A 17,591-nucleotide genomic window follows, 5' to 3' on the forward strand; every position below is an offset into this window, starting at 1 on the left:
CATAGTCTGAACGGGCAAGTACAAAGGACATAGAAAAGACCAATAAACTAATGAAAAGACAGTTAATCTCCTTAGTAATGAGGGAAATGAAAATGAAAACAATAATGAGATGCCATTTCCCCTACCCGACTAGCAAAGGTTTAAAATATTAATAACCTCCAATGCTGGGAGCGGGGGAAGCATAATGTTCTCTTATGCTATCATTTCCTCGTGGGGTGTGCACGAGGCCCCACTTCTCAGAGTGCCATCTGACGTGAGCTTTCAAAAATGTTTACGAGGGAAGGGATTAGGATGTGCAAATTGCCAGTTATAAACACAGTCACAGGGTGTAAATCACAGCGCAGGGAACATAGTCAATAATGTTGTAATGACTATGTAAGGTGTCCGATGGATGCTGGACTTATCGGGGGATCACTTCACAAGGTTTATAAATGTCTAATCACTAGGATGTACACCTGAAAATGACATAAAATGGTGTGTCAACTCTAATTAAAAAATTAAATATATCTTTAAAAAACTGTTTGCCAGGGACGTGGATCTAGAAGTCTGCCCCGAGGACACTGATCCGGGTGTGCAGGGACATACGCCAGGAAAGTCATTGCACCGTGTCCTGTGCAAAAATTTGCAGGCAACCGAAATATCCATCGATAGGGGAGTGACTAGACAAATGATAGTCTATTCAGACTATGAAATACTATGCGGTTGATTTAAAAGAAGAACGAGGAAGAGCTCTTTGTGCTGACATGAATGAATCTCACAATGACAAGCCTCCTTTTGTTAAGAGTAACCCAACCAGTGGTGTGCTGGGGCCCCGCCCCCCTGGCTCCGGAGAGCTTTCACCTCCCGACCAACAGAGTTCACCTCTGGCTCCACACGGCTCACAGGGTATCTATCCTATCTATCGGTGGCTGGAAATCAGCCCTGGTGGGGTGTTTATACCATGGAAATTGGAAAAACACTACAGACTAAGCCTCCCCCCCTGCCCCCCAGAGAGCCAGAGGTTAAACATTTATCAGCACACCGCTGAATACCTATGTGTCTTTGTTGTGTGTCACAGGGTCTGGATGAAAACACAACATTGTTCATCAGCAGCTCAGCAGATGCTCAAAGCTGGGCCCTGAAGCCAGATGCCTGGGGCCTAATCCTGGCTCCAACCCTTACAACCTGTGAGGCCTTGGGCAGGTCATTGAACCTCTGTGTGCCTCAGTTTCCTCATCTGTGAAGTGGAGATGATAGTGCCTGCCTCAGGGAGTTGTTGTAAGGAGCAGTGCCTGGCACAAAGGAAATGCTCAGAGAATGTTGGCATAACCTCGGGAGAGGGGAGTAGGAGAAGGACAGGGACCTTTGCGTTTGTTTGTATCTGTACTACCTGCTTTTCACAAGCACATGTTTCTTTTGTATTAAAACAAAACACACACAAAATAACACCAACAAACCCAATTTAAAAAGTGGTCAGAGCGTCCCTCCTCCTCCCATTTCTCCACTCCCACCCCCTACTCACCATCAGTGAAAAGAGGCTCAGGTAGCTTTCGGAAGAAGGACTTAAGCAGGCTGCTGATCACGTTGAGGTCTTGCCAGCGCTGGAGAGGGGGGCAAAGAAGTCAGGCCACAGGTCGGCCCCGCCCAGGTGCCCTGCCTCCATGCTAGTCCAGCCCTAGAGCCCAGCCCAGCCCAGGCCCTCCGTGGGATCCACTTACACCAACCTCTGCCCAGATCAGGGATCTCTGGGCCAAGGCCATTCACTGGGGGCAGCCGAACAGAGTCCCCAGCGAGCCCCCTGACCACCCGGCCCCAGTCCCTCTCTGCTCCAGCCAGCCCAATGAGCTCCAACATTTGCCCATCCACAGAAAGTACCAGATGCCTTCTCTGGTACAGGCACTGTGAGGGGCAGGGTAAGGAACCCCATCCCCATGCAAGCCTGCCCACTGGACCTCCATTGTGCCTACTTAGTGCCAACTGGTGTTTCCCCATTTAGCAGAGGAGAGCCATCCTGGGACACCTCTCTCCTGTCCCTGACAGAGCACACGCTCACGCTCGGCGCCTTCCTGTCTCCGGCCCTTTGCACGTGCCGGTCCCCTCCAGAACTCTCCTCCCCCAGCCCTCCAATGACGAGCTCCTAACACTGTCTAAGTGTCACCGCTTCAGAGAGGCCTGTTGTGACTGTTACAGCTAAAGCGGCCACCATCACCACTGCCCTGCCATCTGTGCCACGGCCCTGACTTCGCTTCTTCCGTGGCGCGCACCACCATTTGCCATCATGGTGTGCACTTGTTTCTTGTCCTGCCCGTCAGCTCCACAAGGGGCAGGGGTCGTGTCTGTCTTATTCCCCCTGTGTTCCTATCGCCCAGCAGCTCTGTTAGCCTGGCACTGAAAAGGTCTAAGTCAGTAGCTCTCAACCAGGGTGACTCTGCCCCTCAGGGACATTTGGCAACATCTGGAACCATTTTGTTTTTCACACTCGGGGCGGGGGGGGGGGGGGCGGGGGGGGGAGCGGGGAGGCGCGGGAGGGTGCCATTGGCATCTAGTGGCTGGAGGCCAGGGATGCTGCTAAACCTCCTCCAATGCGCAGGACAACCTCCTGCAACAAAGAATTATTCTGTCCAAGGTTTCGCGGTTGAAGAAACCCTGATCTAAATAAATGGTTGCTGAATACAAGAATGAACAGCTGGGTCATTGTCCCTTCTTCCCACCAGGGGGCACCATCACCCTGCACAAAGTTCTAGGATAACACCCTGGATGGGAACTGCTCAGAGAAACTCATGCCCAGAAAACAACAGACACACAACAGACAGACACACCTCAACAACGGGCACACTCAGAGGCACACGGCTCCACAAAATGCATGCTCGTTACAACGGATCCGTAGCTTCATGCATAGCTTCATGCCCGACCAGCCCACATGTCCTCCCCTCCCCACAGCGTCAACAGGAGTTAGAGTCACCCACACACAAAGCTTGACTTCCAGCACTGCACCTCCCCACGGACGAGCGACACCGCTGACAGCTAAGGCCAAACCACACACCCAATAGCTGGCCACCCCACCGCTGGGCCCTCTTCTCCATGGCTACGGCCCAGCTTACGTGCTACAGTGAACACTCGCCCCTGCCCGGTCAGCACCTGCCCACTTCCCTCCACTGCCTCCTGGCCCTGGTACGTGAGCTCTTCTCATTCCCCAGCTGCCAAACCCAAGGCCTCGGCCTGTATCTCTTGACCCTTCCTCTGTGCAAGTACCCACCCTTCGTCCCAGCCTCACCTGCCCTCCCCTCTCCACCTGCCCACGCCAGCGCCTGGTGCTTGTGCTCCTGATACCCACCCCCTCCCCACATAGCAGCTCCCTCCATCATCTCAGCTACAAGCCCCAGCATGACCCCTGCCCACTCACCAGTCCACTCTTGGTCTAGTATCTGATTATGCCGTCACCCCCAGGTGGGTGACTCATCGTCACCCCAAACCCAATGGGGCCGCTCCCTGCCTCAGCCTCCCTCTCCTGTCCTACTTCCCGATTTCTGCCAGGGGTAGATTCTACCAGCCCCAGCTCAAACGTGTGGCTCTTCTTGGCCCTCGTCCCTCCCTCTTATGCAGCCAACCCTCGGAGTTGCTCCCGTCCACCCTCCTTACTCTCCGAGGACCACTGAGTCCACTTCCAATAGATCAGCCATCTCTTTCCTGGACGCCCTGCTCTGGCCCTTCCTCGTTCATATGCATTAGGTACAAACTAAAGCTCTACTTTCTCAAACCCCACTCTCATTTATGCCGCCCCGTCGAAGGCTTCCTATTGTCCATTAGATCAAGGTCAACGGCTTCAGTGAAGCCGCCAAAAGCACCCCCGTCTCACCCTCCCCACGGCCACGCCCAGGAGTGAGGTCTACTCTCTGGCCCCATGCTTAGACCCTCCTCCGGGATTTTAGAAAATGCCATCATGCCCTGCCTGGGCTGCCTTCCTGCCTACCTGCCCCCCTTCCTATTCACCCTTCAAAGATTCAAACACTCAAGCCTACCATCTGCTCCAGCACTCAGCATCCTCCCCTTCCCCATCGCACAATCTGGTCCTTGATGAGAGACCAGCCTTCTCTCCGGCCCACGATTTCACATACACTTGTCTTGTCTCCTCCTCCCCTTCCCCAGGGCAGGAAGACTGCCATGGATCACATGAGGTTTCATGGTACGTGACTCATGAGACTTCAATGCCCAGATCCGTGGTTTCCCAAAACCTCGTTTTCAGCAGCGCCCCTTTTGTTAAATAAAATCACACGTGAAAACCCAGTTGTACATGAAAACCCAATAAGGCGGGGTTGCTCTAGTTCAAGCGAGGAGCGGGGTCCTGAGCCGGCCCTGGCCTCCCACAGCCCCTCTAGAGGAACGTAAGATTCTGGAAAGCACAGTCTGGGAACCACGGCCCTGCTGCAAACTCTCAAGGGTGGCTGTCAGATTCATGAGCTCCCCTCCTGTGATCAGCCGCTTCCTTTCCCTTCTTGCAGCCCCCAAATTGCTGGCCACTTCAGAAAACACCGTATACTCCCCTTCTTCTAAGCCAGGGGCCTACAAACCATGGCTTGTATGTCAAATCCACCCAGCGGCCAGTTTTCGCATGGCCCTTAAGAATGGATTTTATTTATTTTTATTTTATTTTAAGAATGGATTTTATATTTTTAAAGGATCATTGGAGTGGGGGAGGGGGTTGGGAACAAAACAAAGAAAAAGAGGAGGAAGGGAAGAAAGGTATGCAATGGAGACTGTATAGCAGGCGTCCTCAAACTACGGCCCGCGGGCCACATGTGGGTGTTTTTGCTGTTTTGTATTTTACTTCAAAATAAGATATGTGCAGCGTGCATAGGAATTTGTTCATAGTTTTTTTTAAACTATAGTCCGGCCCTCCAACGGTCTGAGGGACAGTGAACTGGCCCCCTGTTTAAAAAGTTTGAGGACCCCTGCTGTATAGTAACTAAATCCTCAAATACTTACTACCTGGCCCTTCACAGAAAAGGTATGTAGATGGATGACAAGCCTTCAGAGTCCACGCCTTTGCTCAGGCCACTTCCTCTGCCTGGAATGCCCTTCCCTGGCTGGCTCTCTCTTGCTTTTAGTGAACTCGACTCCCCCTTAGGGCCCCAAACCCTGCTGCCAGCCGGCCTCTGTCTCAGGGCTTCCTAGGACCCGACTGCATCTATTTGTTCAACTTCAGCTGGGGGGATGCCATCCCCAGGGCTGGACAGCATGGGCAAGCCCTGCCATACCCATCTTGGTGCCCTGGCCCAGTGCTAGGCACATTGCAGGGCACGATAAACACAAAAGACACACACACACACACACCGCCTCGGCCCCCCTCCCACAGCTCCCCTGAGCCATGCCCACCTCATCCTGCAGGTTGATGTCACCGGGCCCACGGTTGAGCTGCTCCTGCAGGCTGGACACCACGGCGTTGTTGCCCGGCACTCGGTAAATGCCCGTGGACTCCAGCCCTCGTGCCTCCACGATGCGACAGCATGCAGCCACGATCAGGGGGACATGCTGGGGACACGGGCAGGGCGGGGTGTTAGGGAAGGTGAGAGCAGCATTCTCCACCAGGGGACCAGAGGAGGTGGGGAGACCAAGATGGGGGCAGTGCAAGGCCCAGCTCTGCCAGGAACCCTCTCTGGGGACAAATGCCCTCGCTGCCTGCGGTCTGGGGCTAGAATAACCCCCACGCCTCGCCCTGGTCTGAGGAGGGGCACTGGCCAGGCGGCAGGGGCTCCGGGCTCTGCCTCAGCTCTGCTGCTCCCTCTCCGCCCCACCCCAGCTGTGTCTGTAAGACCAGGCGGACAGCTGCTTCCAGGTCCCTTTCGGCTCTGTCTCCCCCTCCCCCTCCCCCTGCCTGCTCTGCAGTGTGGTGGGGACCCACCTGGTTCTCCGTGGCTGGCTGGCACTCCTCCAGCCGGATCCCGAATGCCCTGGGCGCTGCCTTCTTATTCTTCTTGATGATGTTGATGCCCCAGGGGCTTTTGGGGGCAGCAACACTGTCATCTGGAGGGGGAGGCAGAGAGCGCCGGGTGAGCTGGGCCCAGGAGGGGTGGCAGCCACACTCACCCACCACACTCACACGCCTGGACATGTGGGGACTCTCAGAGAGGCCCCTGGGATGCTGAGGGCTGATGGGAAACCATACACCAAGTGTGGAGGCCAAAGGAAAGCGGGCTCTAGCCCGGAGGAGAGAGGCCTCAGAATTAGGTAAGGACTTCGGTGTGGCCTCCGGGGCTGGCACAGGGGGGCGGAGCCGTTGATTCTGGTACACGCAAAGGAAGGACCTTCTAACAGCCCAGAGAGTGTGTGAAGATGGAAAGGCTACATCCTCCGAGGACGAGCCTCCGCCCCTGAGGGGACACAGCACAGACTCACTGGGTGACTATCCAGCAGGGAGGTCTTGGAAGAAAATCAGGATCCAGGCCCTTCCAGCCCTGAGACTCTGAGAACCCCAGACCCTCACAGGCCTACACACATGGGCAGACACAGCGGGATAACCCAGGTGCGCACACCCCCACCCCCCATACACACACAGGCACACACACAGGCGCACACACACACACACAGACGTGCACACATACACACAGGTGCACAAACACACAGGCGCACACACAGGCACACACACATACATACACACTCACACTCACAGGCACACATACTCACAGGCACACTCACAGGCACATACACACATACATACACACTCACTCACAGGCACACACACACACACTCACAGGCCCTCTGCTCCCTTGCAGACCCACCGAGCTGACCTCACTCTCCCAGCCGCATGCATGTCACCCCCTTAGCAGCCGCCTCCTACCCTTGCTCCCTGCAGGCTGGTCCTGAGTCCTGATGCCACGTGCTGCACTCTGTTTGAGGAACTCAGACTTGAGGCCCCCCAGGCCCCGAGAGCCTTTTGGGGAGGAATCAGCTTTGGGCCCAGAGCTATGGCTGCATGGGAAGAGGGGGAAAGGAGGGGTCTTCATCCGGGTGACCCAGCACGCCACCTTCCCTGGCCTCCCACCACCATGGACCTCCCCGCTATCCCTGAGGCAAACCCTCCTGGCCCTTCTGGGGACCGGAGGCCTCAAGTTCCCTGCCCCCTCCCTGTCCCCAGGGGCTGCCCTCCTTGGAGGTGAGCCAGAAGGATGACCTATGCTGGGGGTGTTCCCCCCCCCCGCCCCTTCCAAGCCAGGCCTGCTCCATGAGGGTGGGCTCACCTCACTTTTCGGTAATCATTAAGCTTCTTGCTGATCAGAGCTTGGTTGGCACAGCCGGGGTCCTGGAGGAGGCGAAGAGAGCGCAGATGCGGTCAGTGCCCGCACGGCCCGCCCCAGAACTCAGCCCTGGCTCCTGCCTCAGCCTCGCCTCCCCTCTCCTCCATCTGCCAGCTGGACAGCACAGACCCTGGAGCGAGCAAGACCAGGGCTGGGCTCCTGGGCGCCCCCTCGCCAGCCGTGAGACCCTGGGTAATCCACTTCGCTTCTCTGAGCCTCAGTCCCCTCCGCAGTGGCAGGGGAGGGACAATATCGCAGCCTCAGGGCTTGGGGGCAGAACTATGCACACAGCACTCCTCACAGTCCTGCCAAGGCCCAGGAGAGGTGCCCCAGGAGGGCAGCTATTGCGGGCAGGAAAGTGGCTTGGGACCCTTGACCATGCCTTGCTGGGGGCAGCCCAGCCACGCGTCCCAGGGCAGGGCCCAGATCCCAGGTGCTTTCCTCCTTGCCGTGAGGAAGGAGACAATGTCCTGGGGGGCAGGGGTGCACAGAGCCTGGGTCAGTGGGAGGCTATGTCCTCAACAAGAGGGTCTGTGGCCCAGAGGCTGGGCACTGACAGCCAGGCCGAGACCAGCCCCCGGCCCGGGCCCCCACGCCATCGTGTGCAGGTGTGTCCGGATACTTGTGTGCGGGCACTTGGCCAAGGAGGGGCCGGGTGGAGCGGAAACACCAGCCCGGGCCCCGGGTGTGCAGCTGCCCAGGAAGGGGCACCCTTTTTTTCAAATTCTCCAGAGTCCCTGCCAAAACCTTGGCTCAGTCCCTGCTGCCTGCTGCCAAAGGCCCGGCCCCTTGGCCTCCTCCCAAGGTCAATGTGTTCATGTCCCTGCAGACAGGCCAGTCCTGTCAGAAGGGCCCTGGCACAAGGACACCTCATTCTGTGCCGCATTCTGTAGGAAACACCCCCCCCCTCACTGACCCTGCAGCAGGGAGCGGAGGCTGGCCTGGGGCTGACCTCTCTGTGCCAGAGCCTGCGCTCACGGCAATAATTAATAACACTAATAATCACTGTGCTTCCTAGAGTGATTGTCACTGCCAGTCACGGCTCCCTGGAGACGCGGGCGCTCCGTGAGCCACCGTGCTCGGCCCCTTCACACCAGACCCTAGGGGGGTACAGTGGTCGGCCCATGTAACGGCAGAGGGAACTGAGGCTCAGCGTGAGGAAGGGAGGTCCATGGCCGGGGAGAGGTGGCCCCGGGGCCTGCTCTGGCCTCCCTGGCCCCGTGGGGGCTGGGCCCGGCCCTCACCTCGCCCTCGGCCCTGCTGTTCTCTCGGATCGCTCTGATCCAGCCCAGCATGTCATCCCGGTCCTCAGCCTGAAAGAGATATTCACAGAAGTCAGCGGTGGTCAGCCGGAACACGTGCCTCCTCTTGGTCTCGCTGTAGGAGATGTCCACCAGGCAGGAGCCGATGCAGACGGGCGCCGCCTCGTCCTCACCTGCGACGGCCGCCGCCCCCGCCGCTGCTGCCGGCCCGGGCTCCCGCCGCTCCTTGCTCAGCGAGAGGGAGCGCGCCCGCAGCGCGGCATACACCCGCTTCCACTGGCGCAGGCCGCCGCCCGCTTTCTGCAGGGAGACACAAGGAGGGAGGAGATACGGAGGAGGAGGGTGTGAGAGGACAGGCCTGCCTGCCCGCCCCAGAAGGGCTAGAAGCTGTAGACACCCCATTGCCTGCCAGGAGCCCCCCTGCTTCACTCCGTGGGAACCTGGGACAGCCTCCTGCTCAGAGTCCTCAACTCTCAGCTCCTCGCCTGCCTGGACACCCCACCCATCGTTCTCAGTCTCCCAGAGGGTCTGCAACCTTCTTTTTAAAGACTAGCATCTTTAAAGCTTAGCATCTTTAAAGCTTAGCATCCTTAAAGACTAGCATCCTTAAAGACTAGCATCCTTAAAGACTAGCATCCTTAAAGACTAGCGTCAACATTCACCGGGCGTTGGCCATGACTGGGAGAACCAGTAAGGGCTCTGGGAGGGCCACTGGGCCCCACCCAGCATGTGCCACCTTACGTAAAATCCCCATAAAGCCATTCCTAGTCCACATTGCTCCCCTTCACAGCAAAACCGGTCAAGAGTGTCAACCACACTAGCTCTCCCCGCTTCTCTGCCGCTCACTCAGAACTCCGCACACTATCCCTTCCCAGAAAGCCCCTTTCAAGGCCACGCAGGTCTCCAATGTAGCAGCTTCCCGGCCCTTCCGGCCCTTTCCTTGGCCTCTCTGCAGCCTTTGGCCATGCCTACCCTCTTCAAAGCCTCTCTTGGCATCTGGGACCCCACAGTCCCTGGTCTTCCTCCAATCCCACTGGCTCTGTCTGTCTCCACTGTCCCTCCTCTTCACCTGTGGTTCTCAACAGGGGTGACTCACCCCCAGGGGACATCTGTCTGGAGACAAGTTTGGCCGTCACACCTGAAGTGCTATGGCATCTAGTGGGTAGAGGCCAAGGGTGCTGCTAACCAGCCCCCGATGCTCAGGAGAGCATCACAACACAGAACCATCCGGCCCCAAAGGGCAATAGAGCTGAGGTTGGGACCCTGCCCGCAAGGATGGGAGTTCCGGGACGTGGTCCTGGGCTCCCCTCTCCCTGCAGCTTCCCCAGTGACGTCATGTGTCGGCTGATGGCGATGCCCAGCGTCCCTTCAGCCATGTGTCGGCTGATGGCGATGCCCAGCGTCCCTTCAGCCCGTCCTGAGCCTCCCGCCCCCTGAGCAGCAGCCCCACTTGCATGCTCATATGGGACAATTGATTTCCACCATCAAACCTGTTCTCCCTGCCACCCTCATCTTTCCCAGCTCAGGAAATCGGTCCAGTTGCCCAGAAACCTGAAAGGTGCCTTGGACTCCTCCCTTTTCCTCACCTTTGACGTTCAACCTATCAGAAAGTCACTTCTGCTTCCCAAACATCACCTGACTCCCTCATTCCTGCTCACACCTTGTCCACGCCATCAACACCTCTTGCCTGGACAATGGCACAAACCTGCCCAGTCTCCGCTCTCACCTCCCACAATCCGTTCCCTGCCCAGCAGCTGCAGCCACAGTTTTAAAATGTAACCGAGATCATGTGTCTCCCCTGCTTAGCACCCTCTCCTGGGTTCCCAGGGTCTTGGAATGAAATCTAAGGACTCTGTGATCTGGTTGCTCCCTCTCTAAACCCATCTCCTCTCCCTCCTCCTTCCTCACTGTGTCAAGCCACAGGGCCTTCTTCAGTGAACAAGCCATGCCCACCCTGTCTCGAGGCCTTTGCACGTACTGTTCCTTCTTCTTTTTTAAAAATAAAGTAATATATTTGTATTGATTTCCAAGAGGGAGAGGGAGAGAGATAGAAACATCAATGATGAGAAAGAATCATTGATCGGCTGCCTCCTGCAGGCCTCCTACCGGGGATCGAGCCCGCAACCAGGGCCTGTGGCCTGACGGGGAATCGAACCGTGACCTCCTGGTTCACCGGTTGAGGTAAAACCACTGAGCCATCCCAGCAGCCAGGCTGCACTTGCTGTTCCTTCTGCCAGGAGCCCCTTCTCTCGCTTCATGTGGCTGCCTCCTTCTCGCCCTTCAGGTCTGAGCTCAAAGGTCACCAACATCCCCTCCTCGGGGAGACCGTCCCTGATAACTTTTTTCGGTAGGCAGCCCCACCACTCCCAACTTAAAGGCAATCACATCAGCCTGTTTGATGTCCCTGTTTGAATCCTCTGGTTTATGGTAAGATTCTGAGAGCAGAAAGCTTGTCTGTCCTCTCAGGCCACATCCCACATCCCAGAGCCTCGACAGACCCAAGGTAAGTGCTCATCAATATTTACTAAACAAATGAATGAATCCTCCTCGGAGCACCCTGAGGGCAGGGGTTCCATCTCAGCCTGCGAGCTCCTTTCCCCTGGCTGGTGGCTGCCTCAGAGCAGCACGGGAGAACGCAGCCACGTCTGGCTGTGAGCCCTGCCCACCACCACCGACCTGGGGACCCGGGCAGGACACAGCAGGACCCTCCAGAAGAATTTCAATGTCCAAGTAAGGTGGTGATAAGGCTGCCCTTTTGAGACTGAACCAGCTAGGTGACCTTGGACAAGTCAAGCCCATCTCCCCTGGCATCAGCGTTCCCTGTTGCTAAAACGAGAGGTGAACTAGCTGGCCTCCAAGGTCGCATCCAGCTCAAGTGCTGCGTCCGTGGCTGCAGGGAGATGTCACACCCTCTCCCCTCTGCCTGATAGTCAATGTCTCTGAAACAGACTGGTATTAGGTGGGGGTGGGAGGGGGGAGGGACCCAGGAGAGGCTGGGCTTGTGGGAGAAACCAACAGCTGACTGGCAATCAGGACTCTGAATAGACCAAGGGCCAGAAACTGACTTGAGGGGCCCTCTCCTAACTCCCAGGCCATGGTACCGAGGTGACGAGGGAGAGTGGGTTCTGGTCAAGATGGGAGTGGAAGCCCCTGTTGTCCAGAGCTGCTCACTGAGCAGAAAGGGGCCAGCTCCTCTCCCTGCCTGGGAGACATGGTGGGTGGGCTTCAGGGGCCACCCAGAGCCGGGGGACAGGCTGCCTGGCAGGCAGGAGTAGCAGTCCTCAGAGGCCTCCACGGGGCTCCAATCCTGGGCTAGAAGAGTTTGTCTACACCTGGTTGCCCTTCCTCAGCCACACCGCTGGCCCCTGCTGCCCCTCCTAGGTCACCCTGGTCTGCAGCCACTTGCTGACTCTCCTCCTTGGCCCCCATCCCCCCACTTCCTTTCAAGGTGCAGCCTGTCTCTTGTCCTCTCCCTTGGTGCTCCCAAACATGGCTGCAGGTGCCGAGCACCCCCTGATGGACCAATGCCCCACCCCCCCGGCAGGTGGGCCTCCATCCTGAGCCCACACCCTCGGAGCCTCTGTTCCCAGGACACCTCCACCCTTGGACTCCACAAGACCCCAAAGCAACCTCTTGGCTTCGTTTCCCCAAACCTGTGCCTCCAGTGCCCATGGCTCAGGGGAAGGTCCCACTACCCACCACCCCACAACCCAAGCGGAGACCCCAGGAGCCAGCGTCACCTCCCCCTTCCTCCCTCACCTCCCAGCCATCAGCAAACCCAGGCCTTTCTTCCCCTTGAATCTCTCTAAATTGTCCCCTCCCCTCAGCCCCCTGCCACAGTCTTGGTCAGGGCCCCCATCCTCGCTCACCTGGACAACAGCGGTGGCCTTGCCTCTTCCTGTCACAGGATCAACACCTGCCTCCTGGCCTCACACACCCTCCACTTACATCCCTGCCAAGGTTTGCCCTGGGTGACAAGGCCCCCCGAGCAGGCACCCAACGCCCCCACCTTGGCTTCCACCTCTTGCCCTGGCTCCCAGCCACCCACCTTTCTCCAGACCATCCAGGAGGGCATCTCCCTGTCAGACCGCTCTCTCCCCTCCCAGCTTGGTGGGTTCTCACACATCCCTCATGTCTCACCCACCGCTCCGAGGCTAGGGTCACCTACTGTATGCCATTGCCCTGGACACCCCCATCATCAACATCAGGCACTCGTAGCTGTTATGCAACTGAGCTATTTCTGCTCGTCATGAACCCCAGCCGGGCAGGACTGGCCTGGATCCCTCACTACGAAATCCTGAGAACCTCAGCTGAGAATCAGGGTGGGCCACACCCTTAGTCATTATCCACAGACTGGATGGGGACACAGATAAGCCAATCCTGCCTGGATGACACATCGGCCCTTGGAGTAGAATACGGGTGTCTCCCATCTTGCAGGTCAGAGAAGTGGGGCTCAGAAGATGAGACCTTATGCCCAAAGCCTTATGCCTGATATGTGGCTGGGCAGGAATTTAAGTCAGTCTGACCTCAAAGCTTATCTTCTTTCCAAGTACAAGACCCCTAGGAGGCAGGGTGGAAAATTCAAGTAACAGCAATACGCAGAACAGCAGCCCCACCCGCCTCCCCCATGCCAGGCACTGGGTAAATCCATCTCATTTAATCCTCAGCAACAGGCATAAGAACTAAGGAATATTATTAGCTCCATGTACAGACGAGGAAATGGAGTCATGGACAGGTGAGTCACCTAAGCTTCCCCAGCAACTTGTGTTGCCGTCGAGAGACAGGCCCAGGTTATGGTCACCACTCTGCTCAGCCTTGCCTGGGCTGCTGGGGGGAAGCGGGGGGCTGGGGGGGGGGGCGCAGCAGTGGGGCTGCCTCCCCTCCCACCCCCTCAGCCATGGCCCCGGCCTGGAACAGAGGTTCAGTCTCCACAGGCCAGGGGTCCCACCTTCTCCTCTTCGGACCCTGGTTATCTGCCCTCGCCCTCCACCCCCAGGCCCAAGCCCCCTTCATCGCTCACCTGGATCTCTATGGCGGCTCTAAACTCATCTTCTTTGGCCTCCACATGGGCCCTCTCTAGTTCACTCCCCAGGAAGCCACACGAAAGAGGCCCCGGGGGCTGTCAGCTGCCCTTGGGATAAAGACTAAAACCTCTGCTGACCTTGAAAAGGCTGACCTCTGCTTTCTGTGGGGGCCTCAGCCCCTCTAAGAGAATCACCCTGGCCTTGCTCCCTCGTTTTCCATGAATATCCTTGGCCATTTGGGGGGTGATCTGCCAACCAAGGATCGCTGTGACTGGTTTTGTCAGAATCCCGAGCGCAACTTCATCGGATCCATCCCATGGAACAGACCTCTTTTTCATGAGTTCATTGGGTCCCCGGGAGTTTTTCCCAGCATCTAACCTCTACCCCTCCTGCTACAGCCTCAGCCGGTTCTCTCTGGCTCCAGAGGCTGTGGTGTGAGGAGCCGGAGGGTTCTGCTGATCCAGCTGCCATCCATCGTCACCGCATTCCTCCGGCCATCTTACCTTCCCCTTGTTGGTGAGGACCTGCTTATAATACAACCAGCCTTCTCTCCTGACATCGCTGAAGGTTGTGTCCGAGAGGTCAGAGGTTGAATGTCGCTTAGAAGGAGCGTCAGCGTCTTCGGAAGTGCCCCAGCTGTCCAAGGACTGCAGCAAGACAAGAGAGGGCAGTGTAAGGTGGCTCCCACAGGGCCAGCCCCTCAGGAACCCCATGGGCCACGCGCAGCCGCAGGGCCGGGTGCGAGCCTGTGCCAGGCTCTGCTGCTGTGTGTGGCCTCGCGGCCTTGCTCGCCCACTCTGAACCTCTGGGGTGAGGTCATGAGACACACGTGCTGGGGAAGCCAGAAAGGAGGAAAGGTTCTGACCAGCAGACCACGTGCCTTGCCACGCCAGAAAAGCCAATCGGGAGACACCCGTGATTTTATAGACTTGAAGAAGTTAAGGAAACAGAGGAAGTAATTGTGTCAACACAGAGTTAAGTAAACAGAGGAAGTCAGAACATCAATGAGGACAGAGTTAGGGGAGCAGGTAGTCATGGCCACAAAGGGTTAAACAGAGGAAATGATCGTGTCAATAGGACTCCAGCCACAGAGATGACGTGCCAGAGGGAGAAGTAGGCAGGCAGAGGCAGTTATAAAGAATAAGCCAGGTGGCCCTAGTCGGCTTGGCTCAGTGGCTAGAGCATCAGCCTGTGGACTGCGGGGTCCCAGGTTCGATTCCGGCCAAGGGCACAGGCCTGGGTTGCGGGCTTGATCCCCAGTAGGGGGTGTGCAGGAGGCAGCCGATCTATGATGCTCTCTCATCATTGATGTTTCTCTCTCTCCTTCTCCCTTCCTCTCTGAAATCAATAAAGAAATTTTATTTTTTAAAAAAATAAAAAGCCAGTGAAAATACAGCAAGATGCTAAATGAACCAAAGATGGCGAGAGTTTGAAATCAAGATGGCTTTTCCAGCCCATCCATAAATAAGGAGTTAAGGCCATTTCAGAATTGGCCGTATGTTTCCCCAGGTTCTGAGGCTGGAAACTCTAGCTTCTCCGTCATTCTCAACCTTGTGTCCCGCGCCCCCCCCGCCCCCACACACACACACTTTTCGGAGTCCCCTGAAAACACCGCTCAAATACTGACCAAGTGCCTCCCTAGTGCAGGCACTGTTTTGGGTACCCACGGAGACCAAGCAGCGACCAGACCAAATAAAATCCCTGCCGTCATGGAACTTACGTCCCAGCTGGGAGACAGGCAGGAAAGGAGATGGGTATATAAATTATCGAACATGACAAGTGCGAAGGAGAAAGACAAACTTGCGAAGGGAGACATAAAATGTCAGGGGTGGAGGCTGAAATCTCAGGGAAGGCCTAAAGAAACCTGAAGACAGTAAAAAAGTGAGTCCTATGGCTGCGGTGGGGCTGGGGAAAGGGCATTCTAGACGGGGGAACGACCAGCGCAAAGGCCTTGGCTGGGAGGGGATACGGTGCCTTTAAGTGATGGCAGAGGCCACAGGCCGGGACCCTGTGCCGAGGCCCTGCCCAGCACTCCCACACCCTCGCCTCCCCCTACACACGCCACTCACCCCATCAGTAAAGAAGCTTCGGAGCATCCGCAGGCTGGGTACTCGGTTTGGCAGGCGCCTGGGGAGCAAGGACCAGGAGTGAGGAATGTGGGAAGCACAGGTAGGACCTGAACCACCCAAGCCCCGAGGCTCAGGGGCCGTCTGGGGCTCGCCGCCCTGGTGTGTAGAGGACCCCAGGGCTGGGAGCCCCGCCACAGCCCAGGCAAGCTGGCTGCGCTGGACCCACCCCGTCCTCACCGGAGAGCCTTGCCCTCGTCCCGGAAGGTGTTGAGCCCGTCATCGCAGGACTTGGAGCGCTCCGTGGTGATGGCCAGCAGGTAGGAGGAGCGGCGGCCGGCCTTGATGCTGCCTGCAAAACGCCCGCGTTGGGCCAAAGGGTCAGGGGGGCCGTAGGCTGGGGGCTTCCATGGGGCCCTCCTCTCTGGGCAGGGCCAGGAGCTGGAGCCAGTGACAGGAGGTCAGACACCCAGTAGCCGGCCCCACAGAGACTGTGGAGGCCATGCAGCAAGGGGGAGGGTGGGTGTGGGTGTGGGGAGCACTCACTGCAGTCCTTGGAGTAATGGCGGCCGAGGGCAAAGGTGAAGGTTGGGGAGGATGGGCTGGTGCCCAGGACGGGAGCCGAGTTCATGGCACTGGAGACCACAGCAGAGGCGGGGACGTGCTTGGCTTGTAGGTCAATGCTGGGGCTGGTGGGCTCATCTGCGAGTATGGAGGGAGTGGTGGGTGAAGGTGGCAGGGAGCTGAACCTGCCTGTCCCCCCACCCCCAGCCTTGCCTCTGGGCCCAGACCACATTCCCAAGGCCCCTCAAGTCTCCAGGGCCCTGCTGACAACATGCCCACAGCCAAGGGTGCCCACCAACCAGACTGTTATCATGGCGGCTCAGGCCCTGCCTTCCTCAGCACACCAAGGGCACCAGGCAAGGGGTGGAGCTACCCTTCTTAGACCACGCCCCTGAGGGCAGGGGCTGCGTCTCCCCAACCAGACTGGGGGCTGCTTGGGGATAAAGACCGTCTCCTGCTTTAGCTGCGGGCTCCTTGAAGGCAGGGTTGTTTCCCCCTCAGCCTGGGAGTACTTTGAAAGTAAAGATTTACCTCCCTCTCAGACTGGGAGCGTACTAGGGCTGTGTCTGCCCACTCAGACTGAAGGCTGGCTGTGGGGGGCCAGGCCTGGGTCTCCTCGCCCTCTTTCCCCACAGCTACACTACCGTGAGCTCACGAGCCTCGGCTCCATTTCTCAGCTCCTGGCTTCCAGTCCCATGACTTTGCACCCAGTCTTTCTCCCAAGCCCCTCGACCCAGCCCAGCCCACCCTGCTCCCTCACAAGTGCCTCAGATTCAGCAAACCCGGAACCTTTCCCTGCCCTCCTCCCTCCCATTTCCAAAGGGAGGGGAGGCCTCACCCTCCAGCGAGGCAAGAAACCTGGGCGTCGCCTGGCCTCTCCACTCTCTTGTCTTTCCCTTACCCAACATCTGTCCCAGAGGCAGCAAACTTCCCATGTTCCCTCTGCTCTCAGGATGAAGTCCAAACCCCCTGGCCTGACAAGGCCCCTCCAGACCCATTCTGATGGCTGGAAGAGACTCCTGCCTCTATCATTTCAAGGTCCTTGCATACTCCAGTCTCCCCCCCTCAACATTCTCCCCCTAGCTAACTCCTCGTCCTTCTAGGCTTAGCCAAAACCTCCTTTCTCGAAGGTTCTCTCCTTGGCCACTATCCCAATCTAGGCTAGGTGGCCCTTCTCCGTCTCCTAGATCCCCCTGCACTCCCATCACACACTCATCCCACTGGATTGCTCTTGTCTGATCATATATCCCCGTGTTGGACCACACACTCCAGGAGAGCATGGAGCCTAGCACAGGGCCTGACCAACTACTTGCTAGATGGATGAAAGGCTGGAGGATAGATGGAAAGAACAAAGAAGGAAAGAAACAAAGAAAAGATAGAAGGATGGAAAGAAGGGTGAAAGGA

At 57.5% G+C, this 17,591-nt stretch overlaps 1 protein-coding gene across 5 annotated transcripts in view; it reads right to left on the reverse strand.

The window, feature by feature from the left end:
- The window catches only part of ARHGAP23 (Rho GTPase activating protein 23), a gene marked incomplete at its 3' end in the record, with an annotated part of 72,838 nt that overhangs the window by 11,839 nt on the left and 43,408 nt on the right, over positions 1-17,591 (reverse strand). For 4 of the 5 annotated variants that reach the window (XM_079797468.1, XM_079797467.1, XM_079797469.1 and 1 more), the window contains 10 exons: positions 16,170-16,325; positions 15,864-15,975; positions 15,627-15,684; positions 14,061-14,204; positions 8,516-8,833; positions 7,215-7,276; positions 6,815-6,945; positions 5,879-6,000; positions 5,353-5,508; positions 1,502-1,580 (listed from right to left, as the gene is read on the reverse strand). In XM_079797468.1, the coding sequence (XP_079653594.1) occupies positions 1,502-1,580; positions 5,353-5,508; positions 5,879-6,000; positions 6,815-6,945; positions 7,215-7,276; positions 8,516-8,833; positions 14,061-14,204; positions 15,627-15,684; positions 15,864-15,975; positions 16,170-16,325 (1,338 nt within the window). The remainder of the gene's footprint in view (positions 1-1,501; positions 1,581-5,352; positions 5,509-5,878; positions 6,001-6,814; positions 6,946-7,214; positions 7,277-8,515; positions 8,834-14,060; positions 14,205-15,626; positions 15,685-15,863; positions 15,976-16,169; positions 16,326-17,591) is intronic. The other variant, XM_079797470.1, reaches the window with a different exon arrangement.

Source organism: Cnephaeus nilssonii (assembly GCF_951640355.1).
Source record: "Cnephaeus nilssonii genome assembly, chromosome: 19".
In the NCBI taxonomy this organism is placed as follows: Eukaryota; Metazoa; Chordata; class Mammalia; order Chiroptera; family Vespertilionidae; genus Cnephaeus; species Cnephaeus nilssonii.